At 39.3% G+C, this 16,323-nt stretch overlaps 1 protein-coding gene across 1 annotated transcript in view; it reads right to left on the bottom strand.

Annotated features, from left to right (window-relative positions):
• The window catches only part of palm2akap2 (PALM2 and AKAP2 fusion), a 146,811-nt gene that overhangs the window by 126,909 nt on the left and 3,579 nt on the right, over positions 1-16,323 (bottom strand). The window contains exon 2 of the mRNA XM_088320037.1: positions 1,448-1,499. Within this exon, the coding sequence (XP_088176163.1) occupies positions 1,448-1,499 (52 nt within the window). The remainder of the gene's footprint in view (positions 1-1,447; positions 1,500-16,323) is intronic.

Below are 16,323 nucleotides of genomic sequence, written 5' to 3'. Positions count from 1 at the left end.
CAAAATGGAAGCTCTCGGATTCAAAAAGGTTAGTGACCCCTAATATAAATGCATATTGCCAGCACACACGTTTAGTCATGTTTATTTGTGATGCCCTTAATCACAAAAAGTCTCAAAGGGCTGTAAAGACCAGACTATTATGACACCATCCCCTGATCTGAAACCAACATGACGGCAAGGAAAAACTCAAAAACCTCACTATGAGGAAATGAAGAAACTTTGAGAAAGGGCCGCACATAATTGCTCATTTTTGGTTGGTGACAGGAACGGCTGAATGAGCTGGCTCTTCCAAGTGAGCCACAGGAACTGGATCGCCACCGATCAAGGAGCCGTCTCTGAGCTGAGACCAAAAAGCCTTTTCTCTAAAAAGAGACTGAATTACAATATACTATTTTGTCATTTTGCCATTTTTATCTGGAATAACGTGGGTTCGGAGCTAATAATGAAATGATCTGCATTTATACAGCGCTTTTCAAGTCAAGACTTCCCAAAGCGCTTGACAGTGTGCTTCACATTTCCCAATAGCGGCCGTGCAGGCACTAACTTGCTTATTGGGGGCATTAGGGGTTCAGTGTCTTACCCAAGGACACTTCGACATGTAACACGGAGGAGCCGGGATTCGAACTGCGATCTCTTGATCCCAAGACGAGCGCTCTACCTCCTGAGCCACTGCCGCCCCATAGGGTTATATCCCCGACTATCTATTTATCGATCTATCTATCTACCCTGGTCATATCCCTCGAAAGGGGTGACTGACAGCAAGACACAAAAAACTAAGAAAAATAAAAAGGGAAAAAATAGGAGAAAAAAAAAAAAAAAAAAAAAAAAAATCACACAAAAACTTTTGGACCATGGCCAACCCAAATGCCCAAACACCCAAACAAGTGAAGCACCTCGGCACCCAAGTCGGTCATAGTTTCGTCCCTCCAGATGAAACGGGACACAAGAAAGCGGCCATGACACTCGGGTCAGGGTGACACAACACACTCTTCTGTTCAACAGCAGGACCCAACAGCTTTCGCTGGTTTACCCCTGCCGCATCATACGGGTGCCCTGCCCATCCCTTAGAACACGTCCACACATCCCACTATCTTTTTACAACACCTCTCCACTCATTCCTATTTTTTCCATTTTAGTGACCCAAGAACTAGGGTTTATTTGCGATTCCCACGTCAAAACGTATTTCATGTAGTTTTATCCCTGGGGTCCAGTGTACTAAGAACTTTATGATTAAGGCATTAAAAGTGAGGACCAAATACACTGCTCACTTAGTCCCATTTGATTCACAAAGGGCGACAGAACCTTTTCCCAGCTCTTCTGAAGTCTGCATAATCACACCGGATAAAACACGGAAAATAAAGCGGTCAGATGAGACACATCTCAGTCAAAGCAGCGTCGGGTAAATGAACCGGCCGATGAAAGCGATCCAAATAGTTTGAAGACTCACCGCCAAGGCCTGCAGCCTCTCTTTGTGGAGCTGGGCCTCCTCGCACGACATCCTGGGAGGACGGAAAGAGGAGAGGTGAGACTTGAGCTCCCGAAACGTCGACCCTCGCTTTAGGAAGTAATCCGACTGCTAGCGTAGATCTCTCCTGGACTGGCCACGAGTCTCCCACGCTCGCCGTTTTCTTTGCTCCTCTCTCATTCGGCCTCGGTTTCCCTCCCTCTCTCTTTTTTTAGGCAAGAGCCATGTGTGATTAAACAGCTGGGAGGAGCAGCTGAGGGAGAGGGAGGGAAGGAGGCGACACAGGAAAATGGACTAGCAATCTGAGGTAGGAAAAACATATAAAGCATCATACGATTTCGGTTATTCATTCAAAATCTGCTAGCTAATGTGCGAAGCTAAATGTGCTTACATGGTGTTGACATAGAATATACCGTAAATTCCGGACTATAAGCCGCTACTTTTATCCCCTAACGTTCAACCCTGCGGCTTATTCAGTGATGCGGCCAATTTATGTCATTTTTCTAACGGCAGCCAGCGGCGCTCGAGTACAAAAGGTAAGATTTAGACCGCTGGAATATATGCGTCGAGGAAGACTGCAACGTCTTGGCTTGTGCATAAATTAAATTAGCGGAAACATACCCTCATCATGCAAATTGCAAAAAGAAAGGCACATGACGCAGCTTTCAAGCTAAAAGCAATCGAGCAGTCCGATAAAGAAGGAGCGAGCGTGTTGCTAGCGTGTTTTGGAATAAGGGAGCGTGGGACGACGTCTATATGACGAAGTTTCTTTCCGACACTGAGGAAGACGACTTTGACGGCTTCAGTTCTAAGGAGGAAGATGAAGACGGTTTACCGTGATTTTTACAAGTACGGTATCTTTTTTTTTACCAGACCCGTTTACTGTGTTGCGAGCGTGTTGCTAGCGTGTTTTGGAATAAGGGAGCGTGGGACGACGTCTATATGACAAAGTTGCTTTTTGATGGCTTCAGTTGTAAGGAGGAAGATGAGGACGGTTTACCGTGATTTTTACAAGTACGGTATATTTTTTTTTAACAGACCCGTTTACTGTGTTGCTCGTGTGTTGCTACCTGTCACAGGCACGGTTTGGGATGAAAGTTATTATTATTAAAGCTTTAAAAGCTCCCTCGGTGTACCGTGTTTCTTTGTAAATATGTGTAACCATGTATAATATGTATTTACAACTTTATATTCTTGTAATGTCTTTATTTTAGACACTTATTCTGATACGTTTCCCACGGGCGAATAAAAAAGAAGGGGCGAAAAAAACGTGGGCTGACGGGAAGTGGGGACCGGTAAAGGTGAGACCTGTTTGTGGAGGCGGCAGACAATAGTGGATATATATTCTTCCCACCCATACCTTTGGAAATATACACTTTTTTCCTTGGATTACTTTCAACGGGACCCGGACTCTGCAAGTCTGCATCAAACCTTAAGTACCGGTATCATTTTCCGTTCATTTTGCCGGCTGTGATTTTTGGACTGTGTACTTTTATGAAGGACATTCAGTTTCAATCGCGGGACTTAGTCGGGTTTGGGTTAATTTTGTGTTTGTGTTACATTTTTTTAATGTGGGCGCATGCGGCTTATATACAGGTGCGGCTTGTGTAAGTACAAAATCTGTTTTCCTCTTAAAATGTGGTGGGTGCGGCTTATAATCAGGTGCGCTCTATAGTCCGGAATTTACGGTAATAGAATAGAATAGAATTGAATATAACTTTATTGTCATTGTTACAAAATGGGTTGAACATATTGTAACAACGAAATTGGACGTGGCACTCCAGTTTCACATTTATCAGTGAGGATAAAAAAAAAAAGATAAAGGAACAAAGAAGATAAAAGTTATAATTTACACAATATTTACACAAGAAATGTGGGCATGTAGGATGTTACATACAGTTTTGGGATCATATTAGTGCAATATGCGTTAAAAATACTCAACATTGTGCAAAATAGTCAACATTGTGGAAAGTGAGCATAGGCATGAATACAATTTGACATCTGTATGAGGTAGTGTTTGCAAGAGTTTCAGTTTTGCAGGTCTTTTAAAGAGTCGGAGTCTCAAACTCAATATACTTGGCGTCCTCCAGTCTCAGAATCACCTTTATTACCATTGTATTTCTACAACGAGATTACGGTAGCACTCCGGTTAGCAAAACATGTACTTTGTAAAGACTTGTGAACAGAAAAAAAAAAATGATGACATCTAATATAAAGTATTTACGTCTGAAATAAAAACAGGATATTGCACTTGATCCGGGATATTGTAAAACCGTCGAGTGAAAAATCTTCCATTGTACAAAGCTATTGAAATAGAGTCAGGTGTAAATAAGTAGGGTAACTTATGACACTACAGAAATAAAGTACCGTGTTTTAACGACTAAGGCGCACCCCTCAAAAATGTTGTCCTATATTTTCCATATATAAGGCGCACCGGACTATAAGGCGCTACAATGGGAACGTCAACAAAACAGTCAGATAGTTCAATCGAACTTATCAACCCCTTAACATTCCGACGGCTCGCAAAGAACCAAATACGATGCCACCAATCACTCAAATGTGTCATTCCACGTATCATTAGGAGGGTTAAACTTCTTGGCCTCAAGAAATGCCAACAATTTCTTAGTTTAGATTTTATTTTTCTCTGGCAACTGTGAGAACAGCAAAGTAAGAATCTAATTGTGCTGGGAAAGGTGGTTCTTTACTGTGCATACGTATTTTTTATTTGTTTTCGGACATTAAAAGGCAACTAACGCAACTATTCAACTGTTTTGCAACAATATGTTGAAAAGAAACCCCAACCTAAAAACAGATGCCAAAAAAGGCATCAGTTTAATAATTAGCAAGACGATTCGTCTTGCTAATTATTAGGGAAATCAGGGAAATACGTTTGTTTTGTCCTCTAAAAACCGTGTACGACCTTCATCGGTCGAGTGACATCATCCCTGGGTGCCCTCCAAAACTCGACCGCGATTTTCAAATGAATAAGCGTGCCGGACTGGCTCGTATTCATTTGTAATTACGTCATTGTTGATTACATTATATCTATACTAGGGCTGCAACAAATAATCGATAAAATTGATTCAAATCGATTATTAAGAGCGTTGGCAACTAACGAGTACCACGTTGGTCCGGCAGGAGGCGGCAATACCTTACTTTCTTAAATATATATTTTTTATTAAAAATAAAATATTTACAAACAAAATTGGCATTACGTTTAAGTGCTTCATCATGAAACAAAGTTAAACAATTCAAAGGAACAAAACGTGCTGGAGAAAATAGAGTAAAAGGAAAAATGATTAATATTAATAACATGTTTAACTACTCTACACAAGGGGCAGATTCAAATGCATATTATGTATCATTTTGATTTTTGGAATGCTTATCATATTCAAAGCTTTAACAACAAAAACAAATTGGAAGAGTAACTTTTTGATATTTGTTTGCGAATTAAAAAAATGCTACACTTAAAATGAAAATATCATATGATCTTTGGATAGGGTGGTAGAAAAAGAGTATCTTACATATTTGCAAGTTTATAGTTAATGTTTGAGATATTTGATTCATCGAAAATTAAAAAAAAAAGAAAAAGAAAATAATAAGTAGTTGTATCCCTACTAGACCATTAGATAAATCTTTGTGCATGCGTGTTCGTATGTGGGTTATAGACTCCGAAATGGCAGAACCGATTTTACCGAAAATTTCCACTTTTGGCTAGCTGGGAGTGTCTTCGTGTCAAAGCACGCCGATAAATACCAACAAAATCGATAAACATTTACTTTCGTGTACAAGCGGCTCCAGAGCTGCATACGGTCATATTGCTCTTTGGCACTCCCTGGTGGCTCCCTGGCGCTTTTTCAACAAACCACGGCCCCAACAAGCCCACTCAACTAGAATGCCTGGCGTCGCCAAGGCTTGCAACACCGGGGGCCATTATGTTTGCTTTATGCATATATGTACATCTAGTTGTCTAGATAAACATATAGATGTCTAGATATACATATAGGTGTCTAGATATGCATAAATATGTCTAGATAGACGTCTAGACAAACGTCTAGATAGATATAGATAGATATAGTTAGGTGTCTAGATAGATGTCTAGATAGATAGTTAGATGTCTAGATAGTTAGATGTCTAGATAGATATAGATAGATGTCTAGATAGATAGATGCCTAGATAGATATAGATAGATGACTAGATAGATGCCTAGATAGATAGATAGAGATGGATATACAGTATGTCTAGATAGATAGAGATGGATATATGTCTAGATAGATAGATAGAGATAGATGTCTAGATATACATATAGTTGTCTGGATATCTAGATATACATATAGATGTCTAGATATGCATAAATATGTCTATCTAGACGTCTAGACAAACGTCTAGATTAATATAGATAGATATAGATATGTCTAGATGGATGCCTAGATACAGTAGATAGATGCCTAGATAGATAGTTAGATGTCTAAATAGTTAGATGCCTAGATAGATAGATATAGATATATGTCTAGGTAGATATAGATAGATGCCTAGATATAGATAGATGACTAGATAGATGCCTAGATAGATATAGATGACAAGATAGATGTCTAGATAGATATAGATAGATGCCTAGATATAAATGACTATATAGATAGATGCCTAGATAGTAATAGATATATCTAGGTAGTTAGATAGAGATGGATATATGTCTAGATAGATAGAGATGGATACATGTCTAGATAGATAGAGATGGATATATGTCTAGATAGTTGGATAGAGATATATGTCTAGGTAGAGATAGATATATGTCTAGATAGATTTAGATAGATAGATGCCTAGATATAGATAGATGACTAGATAGATGCCTAGATAGATATAGGTATATGTCTAGATAGATAGAGATGGATATATGTCTAGATAGAGATGGATATATGTCTAGATAGAGATAATAATAATAATAATAATTTCCTTTGTATTGTCATTCTTTGTAACAATGTACACAGAACAAAATGTCGATACACCTGACCCGTTGTAGCGAGTCGATGCAGCCGCAGCCAGAGGGCGCCGCCATTATACCAATTAGGTATGTAGATAGATAGATGTCTAGATAGATGTCAATATAAATAGATGTCTAGATAGATGTCTAGTTAGATGTCAAGATAGATAGATGTCTGGATAGATAGATAAGATAGATAGATAAGATAGATAATATAGATGAATATATTTTCCACCAAAACATTCTTAACCTAAGCAATACATTCCCGTTACTTTCCTATTCCACCCTCCTTCATTTCTCTCCCGACTTTCTTCAACGTCCTTATAAGGATAAAAACCAGCAGTGGTGCTCGTAGACCCGCTGGGGAATTCAGAAGCGCGTAACAAGCTAGTTTTTAACCAGTTAAGCATCGGCATAAATAATAGTGGAGATATAATAAGAAAGTATTTCCTGTACTGCAAAAAATGTTTCCAATCTCGTCTTCATGTTCTGCAGCTTGTTCGTTTAACGGGCGCTGTGAATTCCACCGTGCCGTAAATTCCGTTTTCCCTGACACGAGGTAGGCCGCTTTGGCCCTTAGTCAAATACTAAAGACGACACGTGGGGGTATCGGGTATCCTAGTACACGGTCTGCTTAGTTACATCGGGCATTGATTACTGTTTCCACATATTTTTTTATTGACTTCATGTGATCTTGTTTTAATCATTTCTTTGTAAAAGCCTGACACTAGTTAGACAAAATTAATTTCATCTTGTCTAGTATTTGTTTTATAGTGCGGTATTGCTGGATGTGCGGCAGCTGATAGAAGAACGTCATCAACACCACCCAGAAAATCATGGACTTGTCAGGACCAAAACGGGTACAGGACCCACTTGCGTTATGTTTCTCTCAGTTTTATTGGGAAGAAGGGAAAGGATTGCACCCACGATCCGGTGATTGCTGATCGCGGGAAGCAGGTCGCTCTGAACGCGGAAGTGGCACTTCCGTGGCGAGCGATGGCGGTGTCGGGGACGGGAAAAAACGGGTCAGTAGCCGGGACAGGAGAGCAAAAAACGTGGTCGGGATCAAAAATGGGTCGAAAGCCAGGAGAGGAGAGTAGATGTGGTCAAGATCAAAAAACGGTTCGAAGCCAGGGAACAGACGGGAGCCAAAACAGGAGTGTGTCAGGGTCGAAAAAACTTGCCTAGAGTAAACTGAAGTTCGCAGACGGACTGACCACCGGTGAGAGAAAGGAGTGGGTTTAAATAGGGACAGGGAGCCAATCAGAGTCCGAGGCAAAGGAGCGGGCACAGGTGCTTTACATCAGGAAACATGACGGCGGCAGCTGATAGAAGAACGTCATCAACACCACCTAGCAAATCATGGACTTGTCAGGACCAGAACGGAGACAGGACCCACTTGTTATGCTTCTTTCAGCCAATCAGAACCCGCGACGGTTGGCGTCAAATGAGCGGGCACAGCTGAGTCACATCAGTAATCATGACATGTATGGACTATATAATCAAAAATGTTGGGAATCAAATACAGTGGAACTTCGCTAGTTCGCGGTTCCACTTTTGCGGGTTCAGAGCTTTGCCGATCTAAAAATTATACCTTACTTTCTCAATGAAAGCATTTGTTGACTTGACGCCATTGAGCGCGAGCTTATGTCAACTGAGGACACGGTGTGGACACTCTTATTGTGAAGGGGAGGGGGAGGCCCTGACACAATGCTCCGTCATTGCCGCTTTGCTCACCCCCCCACCCCTTCCTTCAACTCCTCCCACCTCACCCCCTTCTTATGTGGCACTCAGTTTATCAAGGAGGGAACTCGGCGACGCGACGAAAGTATATTCTCTTCTGTCACATTTCATCTCAAGTTTGACTTTATTATACCAAAAGCGAGCGGTTGTTTGTACTACCTAAACACGGTTAATTGTGTGTGGTTTTGTGTATTTGTTGTGAAAGACAAATATCACATTTTCAGTATTTTTATTTTCAATATGTAACCGGTAGTGTTAACAAGCAAAATAAACTGCGATGGCTGCATGTGGTTGAGAGCGGTTAATGCAATCATACTGAATGGTTCGTAGTGGTTTCGCCACAGTCCTATTCCGTGTACATACAACATATTTTAGAGTTTTTTTTGTTTTTTTTTGTTATAACATGAATTTCTTTATATCTCTCTCTGTATTCTATATGGTGTACTGTATACAGGGGGGTTATACTGTATACCTGTATACGTTTTTTAAGCATTTTTGAAGGGGCGCCGCTACTTCGCGGATTTTCAGTTTTCGCGGGTGGTCTCGGTCCCCATTAACCGCGATAACCGAGGGGTACTGTAATGTCATGTTCATTGACAAAAAGCAATCACATAACCTTGGTTTGCTTTTGTCGGCACTCCTAAACCCACACCGATCACACGCTGAATCCCTTCAACCATCAAACATTGCGTTCACACACTCGACCAACAGCGTTGCCTCTAAGCTGCGCGCGTGCGCAATTGCGCACTGTTCGCACATTCTCAGCGCACAAGAAAATCTAGCCAGCGCACAAAAATCAGGGCTCAAAATTAATAATTAAGAAGCGACTTAAGTCAAAGTTACAGTGCATGAAGGTAAAAATACACGGGTTCCCCTGACGTTGTGTCCTAAATGCGGTATTTTGAAGTCGAGTCGAAGTGGAACGAAGTTGAGTAAAGTAAGTAGAGTTTGTTAAGAACCGGCTTCTTCGGCTCGGCTCACTAAAAGGAACCGGCTCTTTCGGGTCCTCAACGGCTCTTCGGGTTGTTTTTGCTTCTTTTATCCCAACATGACCAAATATTATGTAAAATTATGCACAAAATGACTTAAAGGAAGGGGGGAATAGAACAAAAAAGAAAAAAATTCCAAAATGAAAAAGTAGTGAAAAGCTGAGAAAAAAAAAACAAAAGGAAGAGAAAAAAAAGAGGGAAATTTTTTAGAAAAAAGCCAGAAAAAAGAAAAGAAAGAAATGTAGGAAAAACGTAAATGGAGAACAAAAAGAAAAAAGTAACAGCTCTGAAAAAATAAATACAATGAGAAAGTAAAAAAACACGGAAAAAAGAAGAAAAAGTTTGTGTTGCATTCAAATAATTTCCAATTATGTTAAGTGAATCTTGTTGCCAACATTGTACTTCCTTTAAAAAATGTAATTAAATACAGTTCTGTATCGTGCAATCGACTAAATAAGCCCCCAAAAATGTTAGTATTATGCGACAAAAGATACGGGGAATAAAAGAAATGGATATCTTGTGAAAGAATTGTAAAAACAAACGCGGTTTGTAGGCCGTACAACCTTTGCAATAATACATGAGTCCATTCATTCAAAAGAGAAAAATAATTTTGCATTGCCGGAAACTCAGCAAAATGTAACTTGATGTCAAGTTTTGGACATGTTTGATAATGACTTAGTTGCCACACTTGGGATTGCTGTTGCTCACTGTTGTTTCAAGCGTTGCTCACCGACTTTGTGTGAACGCTCAGACCCGTAAGGAAAAATGACAGGGAACGTTGTCGACCGATCCATTGAGCTCATGCACCATCGCTATCACCTCCGTAAATTCTCCGACTTCTGCCACGCTCGGTTCGCGTTTGCCCACTTCCACAGACAACGGCATCATTGTTCGCTACGATGACCTCACTGCGGTCGGCCCGACTCCGCCCACCCTCCACGCAGACTCGGAGGTAATGGCCTCCAGATGTGGAACCAGAAGCGGAATCCCACGTACACACGGGGGGAAAATAACAACATACAAATAGTGGAGGGGAGGAAGGAGGGCGGGGGGGCAAAGTAAATATCAACAAGTAAAGTTCATCTAAAGAGCTTGGATGTGTTTTAGAGCTATTCTTCAGCTAATGAGACCGCCAGGAGCTTGTTTCAGAATGTCATACATGTCAACCTGTATGTTTTTGCTGTACAAAGTACGTTTATGATGCATTTTAAGACGTGTACCACGTACAAGAAAATCTGTACGGATGGGTACCATCCGGTATACACAGACTATCATCAAATGGCAAATGAATCAAGTCAAACGAGTTCGCCGCGGTAGCCTCTATCTCGGTATCGTTTTTTTTCGTTGCAAAAGAAGCGAGCGGTTTGATGCTACTGTGCGCATGCGTCTGCCGCCTGGGGATTTCCTATCATGCATCATTCCGTGGTAGTTGTGTAGTGAAAGGAAGTCCGTCTCTTTTTAGAGAACCGGCTTTTTCGGCTCAACTCGTTCAAGAGAGCCGGCTCTCAAACGGCTCACTTGCTTTGATGCGTTATATTACGAATTATGAAGTTAAGAAAAAAAGGAAGTACAGTGGGACCTCGCTACTTCGCGGTTCGACGTTCGCTGGTTCGGAGCTTCGCGGGCCTAAAAAATACTAATCTCATCTCATCAACTCATTAGCTGCACTGCTTATCCTCAGTAGGGTCGCAGGGGTGCTGGAGCCCATCCCAGCAATCATCGGGCAGGGGACACCCTGAACTGGTTGCCAGCCAATTGCAGGGCACACAGGGAAAGACAACTCGCTCGTTCATTCACGCCTAGGGTCAATTTGGACCGCCTAATCCACCTGAATCGCATGTCTTTGGAATGTGGGAGGAAACCGGAGTGCCCGAAGGAAACCCACGCAAGCACGGGGAGAACATACAAACTCCGCACAGGAAGTCCGGTAGCTGGATTTGAACCCACACAGGAGGTTCCCAAGACCTTAGAACTGTGCCGCACATGCGCTAAACACTGCGCCGCCGTGCTGCCCCCTCAAAAAAAATAATAATAAAAAAAATAATAGAAAAAAAAAAAAAAAAAAAAAAAATATATATATATATATATATATATATATAAATAATTTATTTTTTATTTTTTATTTTTTAAGCATTTTTGAAGGGGCGTCGCTACTTCGTGGTTCCACGTTCACGGGTTCAGAGCTTCGCAGGTCTAAAAAAAAATAATCATAAAATAAAATAATAAATAAATAAACATTTTTGAAGGTGTCGCTACTTCGCAGATTTTCACTTTTCGCGTGTGGTTTTGGTCCCCATTAACCGGGTCTAAAAAAATAATAAAATTTAATAAATAATAATAATAATATATTTTTTTTTTTTTTTCGAAGGGGCGCCGCTACTTCGCGGATTTTCACTTTTCGCGGGTGGTTTTGATCCCCATTAACCGCGATAACAGAGGTCCCACTGTATAAAAGGTAAAAATGAAAAAAGACAGTTTGGTGGTTATCCCTTTAATTAGTATATTACCAACAATAATTTAATGCAGAAAATGAATTCACAATTAGAATAAGAAAATGTATTATTCTACTTCATTATATTTGCATGTATTTTTTCCTTCTACAGTGAACGTCCAAACTACTTCAATTTTGAACTTTTTTATAATAAACCAGCAACTCAGTATCTCACAACAAAATGTTAATTAACAATATATATGACATAACAAAACACATGTACAATATAAGATGTTAAACTACATCAATAAACACATTTGAAAAAAAAATTAAAATGGTGTAAGATTATTTTGTATTTTGTAAGGGAAAATACGACAGTTTGTAAGGGCATGGAGCCGTAGAGGATGACAGGTATGCATATTGGAAAGACAATCAGATCGTTTCAACAAATCTGGAAGCGGTTTTGGGTAATTTTCAACTACGCAACGCTTAATAGGTGCTCTTATCGTGTAGGTCAGGGTTGAATTTACAAGCAATGTTCCCTGTAATTTTCCTTACGGGTCTGAGCGTTCACACAAAGTCGGTGAGCAACGCTTGAAACAACAGTGAGCAACAGCAATCCCAAGTGTGGCAACTAAGTCATTTCCAAACATGTCCAAAACTTGACATCAACTTACATTTTGCTTACAGTTTCCAGCAATGCAAAATTATTTTTCTCTTTTGAATGTATTGACTCATGTACTATTGCAAAGGTTGTACGGCCTACAAACGTCGTTTGTTCTTACAATTCTTTCACAAGATATCCGTTTCTTTTTATTTCCTGATATATTTTGTTGCATAATATTAACATTTTTGGGGGCTTATTTAGTCGGTTGTAAAATACAGAACTGTACTTAATCACATTTTTTTGTGGAAGTACAATGTTGGCAACAAGATTCACTTGATATCATTGGAAATTATTTGAATGCAACAAACTTTTTCTTCTTTTTTCCATGTTTTCTTTAAATTCCTTTAAAAAAAATATCATTGTGTTTATTTTTTCCGAGCTGTTACTTTTTTTTTTACTTTTTTCCTACATTTCTTTCTTTTCTGGCTTTTTTCTACATTTTTCCTTCTTTTTTTCTCTTCCTTTTGTTTCTTTTTTTTCTCAGCTTTTCACTACTTTTTCATTTTGGTATTTTTTTCTTTTTTGTTCTATTCCACCCTTCTTTTAAGCCATTTTGTGCATAATTTTACGTCATATTTGGTCATGTTGGGATTAAAGAAGCAAAACAACCTGAAGAGCCGTTTAGGACCCGAAAGAGCCGGTTCCTTTTAGTGAGCCGAGCCGAAAAGGCCGGTTCTTGACAAACTCTTCTAACTTTACTCAACTTCGTTCTCCTTCGACTCGACTTCAAAATACCACATTTAGGACACAACGTCAGGGGAACCCGTGCATTTTGACCTTCATGCACTGTAACTTTGACTTAAGTCGCCTCTTAATTAGTCATTTTGAGCCCTGATTTTTGTGCGCTGGCTAGTTTTTCTTGTGCGCTGAGAATGTGCGAGCATTGCGCAATTGCGCACGCGCGCAGCTTAGAGGGAACACTGTTTACGAGATATGTTTCTCCCTCATGCAGATCTGGAAAATGAACCTGGGTGAGCACAGGCTTAGCATCAGGGTCGGAGCAATGACTATGGACAATGTTGACTGCCATAAAGTGTGGGTACAATTCATCCAGACCAGTATTTTGCAAGGCCCATTGAAAAATCCCGGAGTACACCACCAGTTGGTGCCGTGAATCCAAATGAAAAATAGCTGCCGCTAGACCGCACAGGCACACAGAGTGGATAACCTTCCACAACTCAGTAGATATGGTTGAAAAACACTGATTGACTTTTTGGTTTCACAATAGAGAAACTAGTTTTAAACTGGGAACTGATTTTTCAGAGAAACTGTTTTCACACTTTTTTTTTGCCAAGGATGTAGAATGTGTGGATATATATATATATATATATATATATATATATATATATATATATATATATATCGTAAATTCCGGACTATAAGCTGCTACTTTTTTCCCCAAACGTTCAACCCTGCGGCTTATTCAGTGATGCGGCCAATTTACGCAATTTTTCTAATGGCCGCCAGCGGCGCTCAAATACAAAAGGTATGATTTAGACCGGCGGAATATATGCGCCGAGGAATACTGCAACTTCTTAGCTTGTGCACAAACTAAATTAGCGTAAACTTACCCTCATCATGCAAATTGCAAAAAGAAAGGCACATGACGCAGCTTTCAAGCTAAAAGCAATCGAGCAATCCGATAAAGAAGGAAACATAGCTATTGCACGTAAACTTTACTTTGCGAGCGTGTTGCTAGCATGTTTTGGAATAAGGGAGCGTGGGACGACGTCTATATGACAAAGTTTCTTTCCGATACTGAGGAAGACACTTTGATGGCATCAGTTATAAGGAGTAAGATGAGGATGGTTTACCGTGATATTTACAAGTACGGTATATTTTTCTAACGGACCCGTTTACTGTTTTGCGAGCGTGTTGCTAGTAGCGTGTTGCTACCTGTCACAGTCACGGTTTGGGATGAAAGTTATAATATTACTATTAAAGCTTTGAAAACTCTCTCGGTGTACCGTCTTTCTTTGTAAATACGTGTAACCATGTATAATATGTATTTGCAACTGTATATTTTTGTAATGTATTTATTTTAGAGACTTATTCTGATATGTTTTCCACGGGAGAATCAAAAAGAAGGGGCGAAAACATCGGGGGCTGACGGGAAGTGGAGTAAAGGTGAGATGTGTTTGTGGACGAAGCGAACAATAGTGGATATACCCGGACTCTGCCGGTCTGCATCAAACCTGAAGTACCGGTATCATTTTCCGTTCATTATGCCGGCTATGGTTTTTGGACTGTGTACTTTATATTCAGTTACGATCGCGGGACTTTATGTCGGGTTTGGGTTACTTTTGTGATTGTGTTACATGTTTTAATGTGGGCGCATGCGGCTTATATACTGGTGCGGCTTGTGTAAGTACAAAAGCGGTTATCCTCCTAAAATGTTGTGGGTGCGGCTTATAATCAGGTGCGCTCTATAGTCCGGAATTTACGGTATATATATATATATATATATATATATATATATATATATATATCTATATATATATATATATATTTCATATATATTTAGACAAAAAAATGTTATATTAAATGTTGTAAGATTTATTAGGAGTTGGAGAAAAAACAAAAGATCTCTAAAAGCTTTTGACCATCCGTGCGAAATGATGGTATTTGTTGGTGTTTTTTTAGTTAACCAGTATTATTCCTTGTATATATATTTTGACAAAAACACTAGATTAATAAAATATCATTTGTATTTAGAAGGCTAATGGACAGACTGAGGAGATCATTTCTTCCTCATGCCATTAGGCTCTTTAACTCCACCCCGGGGAGTAAAAGCCCACATAAAACCCCACCCCCACATTGGCATATTACCCTATTTTATTACAGTATGTATTTTATATTGGCTATTTTTGTATTCTATATCTTTTATTCTATTATTTTAACACAAGGATACTGCTGGAAGTGTAAATTTCCCTACGGGGATGAATAAAGTATCTATCTATCTATCTACCTCTATCTAATGTCAAAGTGACACAAAAAGCATTAAAAAAAGAAGAATAAAAGAAAAAAAGCAACAACGTGAACAGAAATATGCTCTGTACTTTTTTATTATGACAAAAAAAAAATATATGTAAGAATATTAAAAAACAAAAAACTAATTGAGGAGAATAGACAAACATACCATTAGCTTAAAAATACTACTTTGCCTAGGTGTCCCACAATGCAACGGTCTCTTAAAGCGACAGTAACATTACTGAGCTATGTCTACTTTTCAGGCCCTGATTTAAAGAAAATAAAATTCAACAATTTCCACTCTTATACCTAACATAAAATCAATACAATTATATTACAAACAATCTAAAGTAAAAATCTATTTGATGCTACGTTGTCCATGTATCCCACAATGCACTTGTTTCATAAAGCGACAATAACACAGGCCAGGATTTAAAAGAAAAAGAAAGAAAATAATCTGTACTGTTTGCTTTTTAAATAAACAGAAAAATACTTTCTATCAGTTTCAACCTAAAACACTTAAAACCTAAAAAAAAGCAACTTTATCTCATAGCCAGCTCATTTATCATTTATTTTGCATTGATGACACAAAATTTATGTTCCTCATAATTGATATTATTAACAAATGGAACAAAAAACAGTCTCATTAGAACTCAGACCTCCTTTAATCGTTATTTTGAACCCGCGCCAAAACTGTTTTATGCATTATTTATTCAGAATATAATTATAACAAAGGGGTCCATCACAGGCAAGATTTATGAAACCTCTGAGTGAACATTTCAATATATATTTCATAAATTACCGTAAATTCCGGACTATAGAGCGCACCTGATTATACGCCGCACCCACCACATTTCGGGAGGAAAACCGATTTTGAACGTACACAAGCCGCACCTGTATATTAGCCGCATGCGCCCACATTGATAAAAGGCAATACAAACTCGAAATTAACCCATACCCGATACGGTCCAAAAAACACAGTCGGCAAAATGAACGGAAAATGATACCGGTACTTAACATTTAATGCAGACCTGCGGAGTCCAGGTCCCCGTTGAAAGTAATCCAAGGAAAAAAGTG

Source organism: Urocampus carinirostris, chromosome 16 (assembly GCF_059441175.1).
Source record: "Urocampus carinirostris isolate Australia breed hairy pipefish chromosome 16, RoL_Ucar_1.0, whole genome shotgun sequence".
Lineage (NCBI taxonomy): Eukaryota > Metazoa > Chordata > Actinopteri > Syngnathiformes > Syngnathidae > Urocampus > Urocampus carinirostris.
This window is presented reverse-complemented; position numbering and strand designations above follow the sequence as displayed.